This window comes from Corvus kubaryi, unplaced genomic scaffold (assembly GCF_017639235.1).
Source record: "Corvus kubaryi isolate FWS band 111438036 unplaced genomic scaffold, C.kubaryi_AGA036_p1.0 65328, whole genome shotgun sequence".
NCBI lineage: Eukaryota > Metazoa > Chordata > Aves > Passeriformes > Corvidae > Corvus > Corvus kubaryi.
The window spans coordinates 122,776-141,608 of record NW_024581923.1 but is presented as its reverse complement, the minus strand read 5'-3'; the positions used below and the strand labels follow the sequence as shown (position 1 = coordinate 141,608).

At 37.1% G+C, this 18,833-nt stretch overlaps 1 protein-coding gene across 3 annotated transcripts in view; it reads left to right on the top strand.

Annotated features, from left to right (window-relative positions):
* The window catches only part of LOC121673288 (mRNA-capping enzyme), a 172,218-nt gene that overhangs the window by 55,488 nt on the left and 97,897 nt on the right, over positions 1-18,833 (top strand). For all 3 annotated transcript variants that reach the window (XM_042046480.1, XM_042046479.1, XM_042046481.1), the window contains exon 11: positions 9,484-9,648. In XM_042046480.1, coding sequence (XP_041902414.1) covers positions 9,484-9,648 — 165 coding nt within the window. The remainder of the gene's footprint in view (positions 1-9,483; positions 9,649-18,833) is intronic.

Genomic DNA, 18,833 nt, shown 5'->3' with positions numbered 1-18,833 from the left:
AGGTCTGGCTCGTGGGTCCTTCCACGGGACCGCGGCAATAGAGGCAGGCGGTGGAAGAAGGAGGCAGGCTCCATTGTGGATGAAATCCGGAAGGTTTATTGTGTCTCCGAACAAGGCATCTCGCCCCCCGACGGTGTCCAGCAATGAGCAATCCTGAACGCGCCTGCCAGGGGTTTTATGGGGGGGTGGCGACAGGGGAGGGATGACAACGGCATCGAATCAAGGAAGGAGAAGGACGGGTCTGCGGGATGAGGGACACACAAGGGAACCTATCTTGGGAAAGGAAGGGAGGGATCCTCCTCCCAAGGCCAATCACTCGACGCCCCTGCCAGAACTTTCTAGAAGCTTGGGAGGGGTGCCGGAGCCATTGGCAGGGGTCTGGGAGGAGACAAATAGAGAAAGCAGGGTTATGAGCACGAAACCAGGAGGGTATAAACTGGGATGGTGCAGTAACACGAAACCCAAGGGGGAGACCCGGACTGAACACACTCCCACAATCCGTCATTAAAAACCTGACTTGTATGTCTGAGCAGCACAATTTGAAAATCTTCTTACCTCTGTGGTAAACTCTCAGACAGCTACCTTGTGCTTTCTTTACTGTTACTCCTTCTGTTTCAGTCAAGTGCACAGCAACTGAAAAGTAGCATTTCTGTTCATTTTTCCATCCCTTTTTAAAAAAGATCTCCTTTGCTATGATGCATGCAAAAAGTAAATTATTGTTGAAGAGTGATAATTAGTACATGCTGACCAGGATGTCTTTGCTGTTTTCGTGCTCTTATTTTTTATCTAACAAGCTGCTTGTTGTTGGGGAGCATTCTCTAGTGTTATAAATAGTTGGAAGCATGACTGTTTAACTTGCTGGTTACATTGTGTGAAAAAATCCATTGATTTCTTTCTTTCTCTTACATCTCTGACTTTGATCCTCGTTTTCCCAACCCAGGGGGCACTATGGATCACAGTGAAGGTGGTTTGTTTTCCAAATTTTCCAAAATAAAGAATGCTTAATAGAGTATTATATAAAAGCAAAAGGGAGTTAATTAAATTTTGTCATGCCCTGTTTAATTCTCAAAATATGAATGTTTTTATACCTTAACATGAAGCATGTCTCAGCAGAAACTTTTTTAATGGCAAATTATCACTAGCGTAATTGTCAGTGGAAGAGACACAAAGTGTTGCTCCTGGGAGAGAGGTACCGGACAAGTAGTTCTCCAAGAGTAGTTTTAGAAGTTACCATGATACTAAATCCTTTGTATTTTTCAGATGTTTGTGTCTGTAGGTTTTATCTTACTTCCTTACCCTGATGTCATGCTTTTTCAGCAAACCATGAAACTTGCTATAAAAAAATACAAAGTTTAAGTTGGGTTGTAAATGAAAAAAACTGAGATACTTCAAACTGAAAATACAATTTGCAGAATAAAGTCCACAAACAATTTTTTTTGTTCTTAGGGAGTCTCCTTAAAGAGCTTTTCTCAGTATCTTTGTTAAACAATTTTCTGCCTCTCATGATTTTAGTCTTTAAAAACCCTCACTTTTTATCTGCAGTATCTTTTAATCTTCTTGTTACATTATAGGAACTTATGATTAAATAGAAAAACTCTCTCCTTCAGCTCACAGTTTATGACTGTCATTCCCATAGGAACTGCCAAGTGGACTTAAATCCAGCTTCTGTCTCAAGAAAATATTCAGATCTCTCAAAAATATGGCAGTAATCACAGCTGAAGTGGAAGGTGTGATTTACAGTGGAGCAGGTTTTCCAGTTGCATTATCAGGTCCAGTTTTCTAAGTACTGGCAGTGAAGTCTTAAACAGGGCTTGTTGTCCAGTGTATTTCAAAACAAAAATCTATAGGCAGAAGAGAGTATTGGGGGGAAGGTCATATGGAAGCAGTGAGAGTTTTCAAATGTTGTAATGTCTTATTTCCCTAACTTAGTTTTAATTACTCCTTTTCTACAATTAATCTAGCGATAATATTTCATTTTTTCAGCTTTCTCCCTTGTCTCTTCACATCTTTTTCCTGTTTCTAGGGGAAAAGAACTAAACAAAAAGAAATAATCAAAGTTAACCAGAAGGATGTAGCAATTATAATAACTATATGTTTCGGGGTTGTTTTTATCAAGGTTGAAAGCAGGACCTCACTATGGAATTTTCTTTTCCATGCCTAACTGGGAGAGAATTGGGATTATTCAATCTGGAAAAGAGAAATCTTAGGGGATACATTACTGCAGCCTTCCAGTACCTGAAGGGAACTTATAAGAGATTGGGAGAGGGACTTTTCACAAGGGCCTGTAGTGATAGAACAATGGGGAATGGCTTTAAACTGGAAGCAGGCAGGTTTAGATGAGATAGTAGGAAGAAATTCTTCACTGTGAGCTTGGTGAGGCACTGGAGCAGCTTGCCCAGAGAAGCTGTGGATGCCCCATCCCTAGAAATGTTCAAGGCCAGGTTGGATGGGGCTTTGAGCAACCTGGTCTAGTGAAAAGTGTCCCTGCCCATGGCAGGGGGTTGGAACTGGATGATCTCTAAGGTCCCTTCAAACCCAGACCATTCTGTGATTCTAACATGTTTGAATAGCCTGACTGACTGTTATGGTCTCGGAGAGAATATGGAGGCTGTATTTTTATCCTTTCTAGAATATTTCTCTTATTTAAAATAAATATGAAGAAAAAATACCACTTTTGAAATGAGTATTACATTTATCAGTATTTCTTACTCATAAGCTAACCATGTAGACAATGAACTAGATATCTAAAGACAGATTGTGTACTGAAATGATGGATGCTTACAAGTCTTCAGGTGTTACAAGCTGATACTTAATTTTTAGTTCTGTCATGGTTTAGGCAATGTAGGTGGTTCCTTTTCTAAGATAGTAGTTGTGAATAAGTGCTGATTGTTACTACTTTTTCTTCCCCTCTCTTTTCTAGTTTTTATGAGACTTCATACTATCTGTACTAGACAGTCTTATTTTAAATACCATGAAGTGATTTATATTCTAAAAACACCAGTATCACAATCTTTTCAAGTATGAAATGGCTTGAATAATGTTTTCAAGATGAAGGAATTTTCCCACGGTTCTTTAATTCACTGGAGTGATAATTCTTTATCATAAAGACAGTTGTGTGAAAACCCAGCAATAGCTATTCCTATGAAGAGTCATTGTGAATGGCTGATAGAAAGGAAGAGTGTGAGGAGAGTAGAAGTAGAAAGAGAAAATATTGACTGGACCACCTAGTATCTGTTGCAATTAAGGTAAGAATGCCTCCATACCACATGCAACACAAGCTCTAGGAAAAATAATTAGAAAAAACTGAAGCAGTAAAATCCTGTGTTTGACTTTGAAGATAGCCTAAATTCAGTGTAAGATAAATTATTAAAACTTGTATTCCCATTTGCAATCTTTTTTGTGTGTAAATACCCCATGGTGTTAATGACACATCTGTTTTATAATTAGGGTTTATTAGAACTATGACTTTTTCTTCTGTAATTGAAGTGGGAAGTTCATCTACTCAGATTACCTGAGGGGAGGCAACCAGTCTAGATGGAACAGGATTCCTTTTCGTTTTAATAATTTACGTCCCAGTAAAATCCCCTTATTGAGTTCTGTTTTTGAGGGCTCAGAAGGATTTCTAAATGAAGTCACTGTACGTTCAGTCAATGAATTTGACTGAGTTGTCTGTTCTCCGAAAACAGCAGCTGCTAAGCTTTCAGTGCCTAACTGGAGCTTTGTTTTCAAAACAGAGGGCTTAGGTGTTCATCTGTGCTAGATGCCTGTTTCCATAATTCTGCCTCTTTATTGCCCTGTGTTGGTGATGAGAATGAGTCACTTCAAGCGATTGTAAATATTCTGCTTTGTATATGTTACTGTTACACTGGTGGTGCAAATTTATCATTCAGTTGCAATTACAGAGTTTTATGGTTTTTATTGTCAATTTGTTTAAAATTTTGAGTAATCCCAGAAGAGCAAGGAAGGGAGCAACGTTTGGAGTGCAAACTACTTTTTTTGTTTTGATCGTATCTGTTTAGTCACAGTTTCAACAGTCCTGCTGATTTGTTCAAGTTGTTCAGTTGTGACATATGTTTACAAATGAACAAACCCTATGGAGCTATATGTGTATGTTCTGTTAGACCTTGGTGTTATCCATTGGCTACTAACTTCTTTCCTTTGTACATTTTAAAATTTATTTTTAGTGATTATTTTTTAAGGAAATACCAGTACTTTCATATATGTCTCAAGCAATCTTTTTAATAGGTCTGATTCTTCAAACCATTTTTGTTCTGTGAAAAACAAATCAGAGCGATATGCCATTGTACAAAACAACAACATATAAATAGTAATTATGTTCCTGCAGCACACTGGTTGTATTGTTACAATTGAAACAATATTTCACATGCTGTACCTCATTGATGGTAAGATAAACTTTAGAAACCTTTTGAAACTGCTGAATTCCTTGCCATTGTCATATATGTGATGAAAGTTAGAAAACCTCCAAAATTTTAAATTTAATTTTTAGATTATATTGATCTTCATGCCTTTTGCTTTTTAGAAATGTAGAACTTAAGGGTCATAATTCTATAAAACTTTTCATTTCTCTGATACCTTATTTTTAATCCTGCTTTAAAAAGAAAACTTCATAGGAAATGAAAAAAACCTTTTAGGTGATTGAATGTAGTAATAATCTTATTTGGAAACTGAAACAGCACCTTTAGATTGCTTTTATATAAAGCTATGTATAGAAAAAGAGCAGCATCTATAAAACGATGGTCAGAAGAAATATGTGCCAGATCATTAATATTAAATGCAAAATGTTAGACTGCGTGGCCTTCAGAAGTTGGGAGAACTAATAATGGGCTTTCATTGGAAATGCAGATGTCAGCTGTGGGTGTCTTGAATTGTCAATAATAACGTTAAACACAGGGTAGAATATCAGGCTGAGCTTATTCTTTATTCTTCTCTCAAAATCATTAAAGCTAAGACAGTTGTGACATATGTTCCACTCTGGCTCAGTAAGTGAAGATGTGCATGGAACGTACATCTCTGTGCGTGTGCTGAATTATTCATGTCTCAGGTACTGCTCTGAAGAAGCAAATGGAGCATGCTTTGCTGGTGGGTAGGCTTCAGCCTGCCTCGTGGAGGAAAAGAATAAATATTCTCAGTTTATCCTGGACCATGCTGGTTTATCAGCTGTATGCAGAGGCCCAGGCATTATTTTTCTTTTAACTGTAGCTGCATTGGGGGAAAAACCACATAAATACCAAAGTCAAAGATTAAGTACTTTTATGGAATTTAGCACCTATACAGCATGGTGTATTCACTGCATCCATCTGGGTAAAGGACTTTCCATGTAAGGCTTATGGAATTTGCTGACCTGCAGCCACAAGGTAACTTTAGAGACACAGGGGAAGGGAAACTTAAACGTGGAGGGTGATAGTAGGTCCTCAGGGATACCTTTCTCCTTGTGGAGAGACATGCAGGATGTGCAGCAGAAATCACATTATCCTCTTATCCCTATCTCAGCAACTCCTGCCATCTTCCTGCATGTAATGACCTGGGATTTGAGTTACCAGCTGCAGCATGAAGTTGTGACTTCAACAATGAGGTCACTGGGAACGGGGTGGAGGGCGGGAGCACAGCCTGACACTTGTCCAAATTCAGTCTCTTGGCATGTATTTGGAGCATCGTTAGAGGGACTGTGGTTTTGTTGGGTGGGTGGATTTTCTTTGGTGGTAGCATTTTTTAATTTTCTTTTTTTCTTTTCCTTTTTTTTCTTCCCCTTTTTTAATCTCCATTCAATAAGTAAATTGCTCTCCCCCAACTGCTCAAGACAATGGATATTAAATGAGCTGCAGACCCTGTTTTTTAGTGTTTTTAAACATGTATTTCTTTTTGTGGTTCTTATGTGACTTGTTGAGAAGTTAATTTGAAATAGCCCAAGTTTAAATTTAGAAGTTTTGACTCCTGGGTGGGTTTCAAAGTGCAGTAGAAATTTCATCTTATGTTTTGAAGTTGTGTGGAGGATGTTTTAACATCAGAACCATACTTTGCAAGCCCACTCCGTGCTGTGACCTTAGTGCAATGCACAGTTTCAACAGGTGAAGAAAACTCAGCTGCTCAAGGAAGAGGTGTTGATTCAACAGATGACTCTTCTCTTAGGGCTTGTCTAAATGATGTATTGCTTTAGGATACATTTTATTTACAGTGAGAGGCAAGTGTAACTTTCTAGCATAGGTAGGAGATACATGCTACTTGTTAATTTTGTTTTACCCTTTGCTAACACACATATTTTAGGTTAAAAATGTCTAGAACAGGAATTATCATGTAATGTACTTCAGTAACTATGCTGCCAAGCAGTAGTGACCCTCATCCTCTCAGACAGGTGAAAACCTACATATTGGAATACAATCTTAATCATCTGAATGCTTAGATTAATAAAACATCTATATTGCCTAAAAACATGCTATTACTTAATGCCTGGGTTTAGAGTAAACGTGCATCAATGTCTTGGGTTTTGACAACTTTTAAATATGTGCTTTATACACTAAATCTCTTCTGGTTTTGTCAAGGTCTCTGAATTATTTATTGCAGCCTACATTACCCTCCTACTTATTTGCTAAAAACTAGAATTTTATCACTTGAAGATTTTGGATATGTCTGGGATAAATGCCTTGTGTATTAGAACATTTTTTGTAATTATGGGAAATGTCTAATAACAAAGAAAGAGCCACTCTCCTCCAATATTGCTTTTATTCAGTATGTCCTTGAGTTAAATTCAATGATGTACTAATTTTCTTATTGCTAATGGCCTGTGCTTTTGTGAGAATGAAATACTCTTTGACTTCTTAGTTTACTAGTCTGATGAAGAAGCAGCTTGGCAGCATTGTCTGTTTTCCTGTCTCATATAATCTTATGTCAACCTAGCTTTGACCTTTTTTTGATGGAATCTACTTGTAATATACCCTTCTGCTTAACAAGCTTTAAAATAGAAATATATGATTGGCAGAACTGCAGGAAATAATTAGTTCCAAGTAGATGAGAAAAGTGAAAGGAATATTTAAAGGAAAAGAAAGTGATTCAGCTGGTTTATGGTGCATATGAAGTTGCCTCAGCTTTTAATTTAACTGTTAAGGGATGGAAATAAATTTAAATCACTGTACGAAACGATTTTTTGAATGAGTCATTATAAAAAAGCTTTCTAAATAACCTTACTGCTTATTGGAAGCTCAAATGTATGAAATATTAATTAGTTAATTTGCTCTTTCAGACCTACTAATAAAATACGGCTGAGTGGAAAAGGTACTATAGGAAAGAGCATGTGCACTAGATCTTGCTGAAATGTACCTAGAGAATTATGGGGTTCTTTGAAGTAATAAAAAAAAATATATACACATTTCCCAGGAAAGAATTCTTAAATTAGTTCTTCAGTCAGTTGTTACAGGGATTGAGATGTGTTGTCTGTGTTTTAATTACATGTACAAACCAGGACAAACTCTGTCACTGTATAGATGAGTACTCAAGTATGCTATACATGGGATGAGAAAGAAAGGAAGGAAAGTAGTAGAAAGTAAAAGATTGATTGATTTTCCAGCATTTTGTCTGTGGCACTTAAAAATCTGTAGATCACACATCTGTATCCTGTGAGAAATGAATAAAGAGTGAACCACTCTCCTGCCCCTTGGAATTTTCCATAATCCTAATTTTCCTTTTATTTGAATGGCTTTTTACTAATAACACCTTCATATTTGAAAGGAAGATTACACTGAAGGCAACAGTAACAGTGAGCTGAGCTTTCTTCTTCACGAGCATGGATCACTGAACAGAGATTAGGAGACATTTCACCCATGGTGTCTGCCACAGGCTTTGCACAAGATGTGCTTCCCTACAGAGTGATGGTGGCTGTGCTGCCTGTTCTTACATAGACTGGAAGCAGAGTCCTGAAAGAAAGTGGTTATGAATTACATGTGGTATGGGAGCAATGCATAATTCTTAAGGCTGTTGCCATGAACAGCTGAGGACTTTTGATAGAGGCCTAGTAGGATCTAATGCTAGCAAAGAAATACAAGACAAACTTAATGGCCCTTTGGGAGCATGCAATGCCAAAGATTTTGGTGAAAGCCAATATGATTTTGGAAGGAATTGATCAAATTCATGTTGGTCTAAAATTGGTACTCTGTTTTTTTCCTAATTGAGATACCTCTTAAGATACTACTTACTTTCTTACCTTTGTATGCCTCATCAGAATGTCATTTTGCCATTTATTTTTTTGGCATTCTTCCCAGTTGACCAGTTCATATCCTCTCTGATGCATGTTGGAGCAGTGCTTTTTTCCTTCTAGCTGCATTTAGTATAGGAAATACCTGGTAGCCGGTTCTCCTGCTCAGCTATACTGCTGCCATTGATGATTTGAGTCTCATGTCTTCCCAGTTTTCTTTGCTCACTGCTTTCAATTTTCAAAGAATTCTGGTTTGCAAGCCAAGGCTCTGTGAGCTTGTTCTGTAGGCCATGAAAGGAATGGGTTTTGAAAATTATTTTCTTGTGTGAATGGGGTGGCAAAATGAGGGATGATCTCATGTAAACAACTTTCAGTGCTGTATCATGCTTCTAACAATGCAAATCTATGAGTTTTGTGTCTCATTGCTGTGAAACTGACACCTCCAATTGAAACGAGCTTTTGAATTTATTAGTTGACAGTTGCTTGTTTTGTTCTAGTGATATACATAGCATGTTTCCCTCACTATCTAATGCTCAAAATATAATAAACTCCATTACAAGCCATTACTAATCTGACAAATGTGCATTTTGAATGCTCATACTGATCTGGTGCAATGCACCAAGTGTATAAAGAGCAATGTAAAGCTGCTGTTTTATTTCAGATCTTGAAAGGTCAGGGTATGCTGCTGAGGCTTAGTGAAGGGTTTTACTGCCTTTTTGTGACTGAGCTGTCAAATATCTTGCAGGCTTTTGTAGCCATTGTTTATTGGCACATTTTCCAACTGCACCTATTTTTCTCTTTTCTGTGACAGAAAAATGAACATTAATTAATGTTTCTTTCAAGGCATCAATATACTGCACTCGGAGCAAAGAGTTCACTTAAATGTGTAAATCTCATTGTTGCTTCATCATGAAAAGTATTCTAAACAAAATGAGCTAAATGACTTCAGACGAAAGCTATGTGGAGAAGTATGTAGCTGCCATATAAAAGCCATAATTAGGGAATCTTTAAATTATTTTACTTAACTTTAAAGGTATTTAGATAGTTAATTCACATGTGCCTGAATGCATATTACAGGTTTCTAGCTTTCTGTGAACTTTGATTTAATTAAGCTTCTTATAGCTTGAGACAGATACTTGAAAGCCACACGTTTGGGAAAAAATTAGTTATTTGATAATACTTTTATGTATCTGTAGGATTCTAAATATTGTGTTAGGCAAACTTAGATGGCTCAAATAATTTGGTGTTTGATTTTAATACTGATTTTTGTAACTTGGCAGGGACAGCCTGTTGGAGACTGTGATTTTAATGTTCGACTTGCATGCATAGAGAAAGAGATTATATTTCCACGACATGAAAAGATGAAAAGTGGTCTCATTGACAAAGCACAGGAACCGTTCGGTGTTCGAAACAAACCATTTTTTGACATCTACACTTCCAGAAAGGTAAGCTTGATTACAGTAAAACAGTTTTTTATGTTGTGGTACTGGAGGCAGCAAAACAGTGGTAGGTATAGGTTTTCCCTCAGCATTTTTGTTGTGTCTTCCAGTGAGTTCCTCTGCTAACCAAGTGTTCAGCAGTGGTTGTGGGGTGATTACCAGCTTGGGATATTCTGAAAAGTGGGTTTTTTTGGTTTTATTACTTATCTCAGGCTTTTAGAAAACAGCCTTTGAAGATATCAATAAATCTGAAGTACCAGGTTAAACTTTTAGGACGTTGAAATCTGCATTTGGGATGATTGTGTTTCAAATGCAGTTCAGTCAAAAATTTTTCACCCTAATGTGTTACCACCACCTTAAAAACATCTTTGAGGAAAGAATGTCTATACACTTTTAATTTATTGGGATATTTGGGTTTGGTGTGGCTTCTTTTGATTTTTTTTTTCTTTGGGATTTTTTTTTTGGTTGGTTTGAGGTAGGTGTTTTAAATGTCAATCATGACAGACTCTGAAGCCTTCTTCATTTTAGAGTTTAGGTTACCCATCTTTCTTTTTGTACAATGTACATTATAGGGTTTTTTTTGGTCATTACTTAAATCACTCTTACTTAGAGAAATATGTTCTTTGTACTCTTAAAACAGAAAGCCTTTTAGGAGGCTTGAAATCTGATCATTGTTTTCAATAAGTAAGAAGTTTTATGTCAATATTTAAGAATTGTTTGTATGCCCTATGATAACTGTAAGGAGTTTTAGGTAGCAGTACCAGTATTGATATGGAGTTTTATCTAAGGCAATATTGGTAAACACTTAAGAGAAATAATTATTGGTTCAAAATAGATTGCAAATCTGTATCTGCTCAAAAGAATAGGGTTTATAAAAATATATTCTCAAAAGATCAATATATAGACTAACAATTATTGTTGCTCTTACTTACCTTAAAATATCTTTTTCATTTCATTACTTCTGTGAACTTGATGAGTGTGATTCCTGTAACACTTCCTCAGGGTGATGAAAAAGGGGTTGCATTTTCATATTCATCATAACTTTGTGAATTTTTCATTATGTATGGTCAGAATAGACTGTTGTTTTGAAGTATTACCCTGTTCTGAAAAAAGACTATTTAAAAATAATACTGTTTTGCCCAAAGGATCTTTATCCTATTTTTATTCAGTCACCTCTGCAACTATAGCAACAAACGTAGTGATGAATACTTCATCAGCATAGCTGAAAATGCAAACAGACTTCCTCTTGCATCAATGATGAATGTCTTGAGAGGGTTTTCCAGCTCTATGTACAGTACAGCAAGGTCTGCAGGAAGACAAGGAGTTCCTTCTATCCTCTCAATCAGTCCCTCCAGAGACAGGTGCTCATATCCATCAGTATCTCTCCAGACACAGGTGCTGCTGAATGGATGCTAAAGGATGACAAGTGGGACCTTCTTAGGTAGATCTTCTCCTTATGTTTAGATAGGCATTTTTTTTGGTTCTTCTTTTCCAGGAAGAGTTGGATCCTTTGATCTTTAGGAAGGATCTAACAGAATCCTTCCTTTCTTGACTAGAATGAGCAGCTTTGTGGTGCTTAATTGCTGGCTGGGATTAAACCATGACAAGATCTTTAAAGATTTACACCCTTGAGTGGTCTCAGAAAACCTGTGGTTTTTCTAAGACTGTGTTTCTTCCCTACTTTCTTCCCAGTGTATGTCACTGAGAGAAGATATGGCTTATCAAGTCACCCCCAAGGTTTGTTGTTTTCAAAGATCAGTGGAGGTAGCCATCTTTGGCCACAGATGAGAAGGATCTCTGATTGCACCACCATATTCAAGACTGAAAAAGTGGAAAACCCATACCTGCTCAGAATGAGTTTCATCAAAATTTTTGGAGTATGTTTTGCAGGTTTTCTGTTTGTTTGTTTGTTTTGTTTTTGTTTAAGTGTAGCTGGATTTTGCTTGGGATCAAGAAAGTCATCAAGTGTACTTCATCACATCTTATTTTTGTTTTGAGAAGCTTCAATTTTTGAAACGTTCTCAGGATGCAGTTTGAACCTTACAGAAGGGAATACTGTAGACCTTTTTCTTCACGGCCTCCCTCCATCATTCCTTTCTATGATATAAGACATTCTATTCCATTCTTTTTATCAACAATAATGTATCAGTAAATGTGTGCTAGATTGTGTGGACTGTAGGAAGATTACTCAATAGGCCAGGAGTCTCAGCACTATATTTAATAGCAGAAAAAGTGGCTAAAACTTTTAATTATACTGGAAAAAATGGGTGGTTTCCATGTAGACTTAGTTATTTTCAGTGAAAAAGTGGAAGTAATTACTTGAAACAGCAGTAAACTTTGTGCTATGTTATATAATGCATCCAATAATGAAATTGTTCTTAGAATTATGGATTTGGAACTTTAATACCAGAGTTAGGTACTGACTATTTTTTTTTCTAATCTGAAAATCAATTTACTGTGAAATGAAATGCACTTTTAAAGTGCAATTATAAAGTATGGCAGCATTTGTAGTTGTGTCTTGAGATTTGGTTTTGGATGTTGGAAATAAGGGCTGTGTCGTCTATAATGTTGCCTTCATTGTTATTTTATGATGTTTGAATGGCCTTTATTTTTTGTAAGACTGGGTTTTAATGGTAAGACAAAGAAAAGAAAGGGACAATCACTGGGGAGCAGGTTGTGTATTCTCAGTCTCTAAAAATGTTGCCTTGTTGAACTCTGATATTGACGGAGAAGACAGTATCACTAAAATTTTTTTCCTCTATAATCAATTAAACACAGATTACTCTTCTAGTGTTAGCTGGAAACACATGTATTCTAGATAGATTTTTCCTTTTAATGTAACTTCCAGGTTCTCTTAGACATTTTGAGCAAAGTTGATTTTTTGGTGTTTGTCATTATACTTGCATAATTGGTCACTTCTTGCATAGCTTGCTTTCTTTGCATTTACTGGTTTGCATCAGAACTCCAGAAGATGATATGGTCAAATCTGCCAGTTCTCCCACCCTTTGTGTGAGGATAGTAGCTGTCAGTGGAAGAAGTTGAATTATAGGTTAGTGCTTTAAATGCTTCATACACTTAGCCTTTGAACCTTAGCCTTTTATTTATAGGCTTTTCAACAAGACATTGATTTCATTATCTTGAACAGGAAGTACAGGTGCATAGAAATAATTACATTATTGGAAATGGTCCAACTCTTGACTTTCCTTGCTTAAACCAACTCATAGTTCTCTTGCAAGGCTTGTTTGTGTGAACAGTCTTAGTCTGGATGTCATCCCTAAAGCCCATTGTCTAATGAAAATTCTGTCTAGTAAGAGCAGGAAAAAGTTCCTTTCTGTGCAGTCTGTGGTCCCGTGGAGAATTGTGCCCATCACTCTCAATGGAACAATAGGGCTAAAGGTTAAACAATGATACAGGTCAAATGAACAACCTTTTTCAAATGTTAGCATGCTGTATGTCAATGACTTGTCAGTTCTTAGACTATTATCTGGTTTTAAAATGACAGCTTGTCCTAGAGGGATTAGAAAGAAGGTAATCTCTGCTAGAAGATTAAATGGTCTAGGATCTTCTTAAAAGTTTTCAGTCAAATCTGTGAACTGACAGGTGACTTACTTTGTTCTCCTGGTTCATTTGACACTTGGATTTTTATTTTTACTTTTTAAAACTGCTTTTGTTGTTGTTAGGAGAGGTGGAATGTCTAGCATTTATGCCAGTAAAGGTATAGCTCCTGTTGAGATGGTTCGCTTTGGAAAATTAAGTGGCTGTGGATCTCTGATGATGCAGGAGACTGTGTAAGTGCACACCTTGCTTGACATGTTGATGTGGGTATTTTGCAGGCAGCTGAGGCAGCTGTAAGATAGTGTTTGCATGCCTTGAAGAGTGAACCCTGATATGCAGACATTGTTCATCTGTCTGCCAAGAGAGTTGTTAACCAAAACTGACTGAAAATGACAAAGCCCTGTCTTGTATCTCCAAGTTGCCTACAGACAACATGTGGAGAAGCTTTGCAGTCGTGCGACAGAAGACAGAAGAATTGCATGGCAACAATGGCAGAAGCAGAAGTGTCAAATAATCTGTTTATTTATTGAAGATCTTGAATTCCACATCTCAGTGGAGAGGGAATGTTACCATCTGGAGGTTTTTTATTGCCAAGAAGACTTGTTTCCTCCATTTTTATTTTTGTTTTGCTTTTCTATGCCTTCAGGAGTAGCTTAATTGGCTCACCTTTCAGTCCTGCATTTCCTGACCTAGAGTTGGCAGCCATTCTTCGGTGTCTGGCCTACATCATATTCCTCACTCCATCTGTTCCATTCCAGGGTTTTGGCCTATTTGTCATCTCATCACCTTTTAATTGTTTTCTAACCCATCTCCCCTCTACCATTTTGCTTCTGTATGCTTTTATTTCTTTATTTCTTAAATTCCTCACTTTGTCCTGTTCCATCTCTGCAAGAATGAAAAGTTTAATGGTGTAAAAGCAATATTGCCTTATTCCACCCTTAGATGCTTGTTATTGGTGATGTTACCTTCAGTTAAATCTTTTTGGCATGCTTTTCTTCCTCTAAACACAACTAATCATTTACCTGAGGAACCTAGTAAACAAACAGTGAATAAGAAGCTGGAAAGATGTTACCTTATGCTTATACTAAAATTCAAAATCTTCACTTGGCAGCTGTCTTATATCCCAGCATGTAGGACTTCAGCCTGATTGTTCAAAGTTATTTTACCATATGAATTGTAGAGGTAGGTACAGCCAATCAGCCCAAGTGGAAGCTTTGTAAATTGTAAAGATGAAATAGGTAACTATACTGCAGGTCTTGAGCTGAATGTAGGTTACTGCCACTTGAACTTCAGTGCTTGAACTGGAGTTATTTCATGCAGCACTATAGCGATGTGAATATTATTTGGTAAACATAATTTCTGTCAGTGGGAGGTTGAGGGTGGCAGAGGCTTTGTAGGCCAGTGCTGGTGGGGTGTCCGGCTGCCTCTGAGTGTTCCTTTTCCTTTCTGTGGGGCAGGGAAGCAGCAGCTACTTGCTTGGATTTGGGTTACACCAAAAGGTTTTCTCTCATGTTAGGAAAAACACTGACTCAGCTGTGGCTAACTTCTCAGCTTCCTTGCTTTGCTGGAGTCACTTAAGGAGACCTATTCACGAACAAGAATCTCTGTCATTTCCTGGAGTAAACAAGAGAGGATCAGGCTACTTGCTTTTGATTATTACTATTTGTGATGTTGAAGGTCAAGTATAATATTACAGCACAGTAGAATTTTGGTTAGGAAAGAAGTTTTTTTTCTTTTCTTTTAAGAAATTATTCACACATTAGTTACATTTCACATTTTTCAGAAAATGATCTACTAAAGTTAAAACAGTCTTGAGTATTTCCAAGAAGGATTATTTTCATAGCTTGTGGCCCATGTTAGATATTGCTAGTGGTACAAATTAAATTAATGTAGAATAATTCAGATGTGGAATATGTAATTAAATTCTGACTTGTCAAACTCTAGTGTGAGAAAGATAGCAATGGAACTAGTGGAAAAATAAAGGCATATGGATGGAGTGTTCTGCTTGGTGCACACTGTAATTTTAAACATCAGGACAGTACATATTCAGTTTAGCTTTTAACATTTTAACAACAGATTTGAACATTCTAACATTTTTGTAAGTTATTTTTTCTGTATTTTGTGCAGTGGAAATACTATACACCTTTCTAAGTAGGAAAAGTGTCTTTAACAGTGATTTCTTCTTTCAGTTTTATGGTGTATTACCAAACCAGGGAAATGCAAATCTGTTTGGACCTAATTACCAGTTGGTATGCCAGTATGGGCAATTGAATTGTATATTTGATATCTTCTGAATTAGTTAGAAGACTCAGCTGTGGTGACTAAGTGGGTCACTCCACTCATTAATTGAGGGGCAACTGTTTAATATTGTCCATTGTGCCACTTCACAGCCTGTCACTTTCCAAACTGCCTTCTGGCAATGCAGCTCCACAGGGAAGCCATCAGCCTTCTCGTATTGGAATGATGTTCAAGAGACATGCGCTTAATTTGGATAAAATGAATAAAAGCACAAAGAAAATGGTAAAGATGGGGGTGAAATTTAAAGCAATTTATTATGGTGCAAGATTATAGGACATTGCTGGTAGCTGTTTCTTTTCTTGTGATATGCCCAATTTTGAGAAAAAAACCCCAAACCAGACCTTGTATAAAATTAATCTTGAAAATAAAGAAACAATAAAATATTAACATTTTACTGTTATGGCTTTACAGTTTTAATTTCAGCTTTGTAGGAAATAAAGCCCTCAAGTGCCATTGTATAGCAGAAGAATTAGCTTTTTTTTAAACATCCAGAACATAAACCTTAATTTTGGTATTAAAATGACTGCTTCGGGCCTAGTACAAAATATTAGCCGAGTTTGAATCAGAAATTGTAACAGTAAATGTATGAAGACTTTATATTCTTGTATATCAGTTTTATGTCTAATTGAATTATTGTATATACAGTTTTGTCTTTGTTGACAAGTCTTATTAGAAATGCTTAATAAAACAAAATCCTCAATTATCTGATTTAATTAAAACAGCTATCCATATTTTTGACAACCAGAGACCGGATTATGTTGTTACACTTTACACAGGGGCTGAATTAAACCCTATCACGTATGTAACAGTGGAAGATCATTCAGAGAACAAATTAAAATGTACTTGGCCCCTTTGTACTCAGCCCAGTGCCATTCTTTTTTTTGACATCAGAAGAACATATTGAATGTAGTATTTGGTCAAATCCAGAGTATTAGGGAGTTTGCAAGCATCAGTGTGATGAGAGCCTTGCTCAGTTGAAGACATTACAGACTTTACTGAGCATCTTTCATCCATTCAGGAATGTCATAGATTGCAGATAATTTGTAAATAAATCAAATCATTGGCTAGTGGAACCTATTAAACCTCCTCCAGCTCCAGCAAGACTGTTACCTCAGGTGGGTGTGTTCTGCCGGCTCGGGGAGCATAGGAGAGTTATGTGGGTAACATCCCAATGTCTAAAAGAAAATAAATGAAGGCACCTTGTAGTTTGAAACGGAGAACTGTGAAGAGCACAGTAAATGAAATGGTCAAGCTATGAAATAGATTGCTGTTTCTTCATCAGGAAAAAATATGAAATATTGCTGTTTGGGCAGGGTCATTCCCGCAAAGCTTCGAGGAGTCCGTGTTCCTCTCATCATGATTTTGAAGCTATCACAAAAGTCAATTAAAGTTTCTTGAAGCAGCTTATTTCTCTTATTTGAAAAAAGCATTTGAAAACATTGTAGTTAATTGATGTCAGTTTCTCAATTGTATTTTTGAGAAGAGATTGACAGTGAGAAATGCCTCATGCTTATTTTGAATTCAAGAATGCAGATGTGCTGTCAAATTAAGCATTAACACACATAGTGCTTGAGTTATTCTTGGGTATTGTTTTGAATATATTAGGTATGTGACCTTTGGAGTTATTCACTCAGAACCAGCACATGGGTGATAGCTCAGTGGGGCTCTTACTGTAGCATGCTCTAGGTTTTTCTAAAATGTCTCCAAATAATTAAAAATATGTCATACAGCTAGTGTTATTAGCATATTTGAGGAGTGCTGTTAATGAATTACCTGCAAAGCCAAAAAGATATTAAAAAAAAAGTTAGAACCATCAGACTTGATTCCCTGCCACCATCACAGTGTATTTTACTCTTGTTCACAATAGCTTTCATTTCCCATGTGGCTGGGTAGTGAAATCAAGCTAGTGCGGTTCTTCGACTTTCTTAAAATCTGAGGTTGCATCCCATCACACACTACAGTGACTTCCAGCTATTCATATATCTGGAAGTGGCTTTTCTTTGCATCTTTTAGATCGGTAGTAGCTTTCAGGAGATGAAATATATGATTTCTCTTAAGTTCTCTATGAAAAAAGTAGACTGTAAAACTCCCTTGTGAAGCTGGCAGCAGTTCCAGTAGGAACTGGGAAAGCTCTTAAAGTCCAGTGTGTGGAATAACTTGGTTTTTTCCAAGGAGGTGCATCTGACACAAAGCAAGTTACAGATGGAAGGGATTACTCTCTTCGGCTTTCTTGCTTGGAGGTGCTGCTCATTTGCTATCACATGACTATAACCTGGAACTTCTATTGCCTTCCTCTTCTGGAAAGAATATATGGACTCCAGTGAAGACTTTCCTGCAGAATTGCTGTTCTAAAAGATAAGGAAGAGTGATGTCATTAGTTAGAATGCTAATGACCAGTCACTAGTAGTTTGGGCCCCAGTCCGTCACTGGCTGTGAACTTATATGGGCAAAGGGTTGAGGAAGATGCTCTACAGTAGTTGTAGTTCTTGGAATTATATTGTTTTTATATATAAAATGTGGCCTGCCTACCAGCGTCAAGTGTTCAGCATATTTGACTTTTACATCAAGACATCAAGGAGTCTGGGAGCCTGCACATCACAGTTTTCACAAACAGAATACTTGGAGCTTAAGTACAGAAGTACATACTTAAGTACTACAGATGCCAGTGGCAGCTGAGATCTGCATCCTTTCATCTTCATCCACTTGGTATGCAAGAGGGCCATCAAATGAGAACATGTTTATAATACATCTGAGAGGGCTGTTGTAGCTATGAGGTAAATAAATGTTTCTGTCAATGCTCCTGCTGAGTTTCTAACTAGTTGTAGACCAGAGGAGAGTATGTAGTTGCCGAGCAAACCCAGAATTAGGTCGAATTAGGTCACCTTCCTTCCTCTCTGTGCATGCACCTGTCTGTTGCCACTTCATGTTATTTCAGCATTGCCGCTCACACTGTTACTAGTGCAGAGCTTGTGGAGGTTCAGTGGAAGTGCCCAGTCCTGTCTTGCTATAATGGGCTGTACAAGGGAGAGGTGACCCCTGGTAAAGCTGACCACCTGCAAAATGCTGGGAAATACTAGAAAGTGAGCCTTCCACAAAAAAATTTCTTCTTGCCATTATCTGTAATTAGAATAAATGGAAGGCTGTCAGTGAATGTTTTTTTGTGGAACATGAATTTCATATTTAGCATCCTCTAACAGTGTTTTGCTAGATGAGCCAATAGGACCATATGTATTTGAATAGCATGAGCGATGGGTAAAGCAGTATATTCTGTATTCAATACAGGAATGCTTGCTAAAGATCCATGGAGGAGTGTAGAGAGGAAGCTATGCATATTCCTC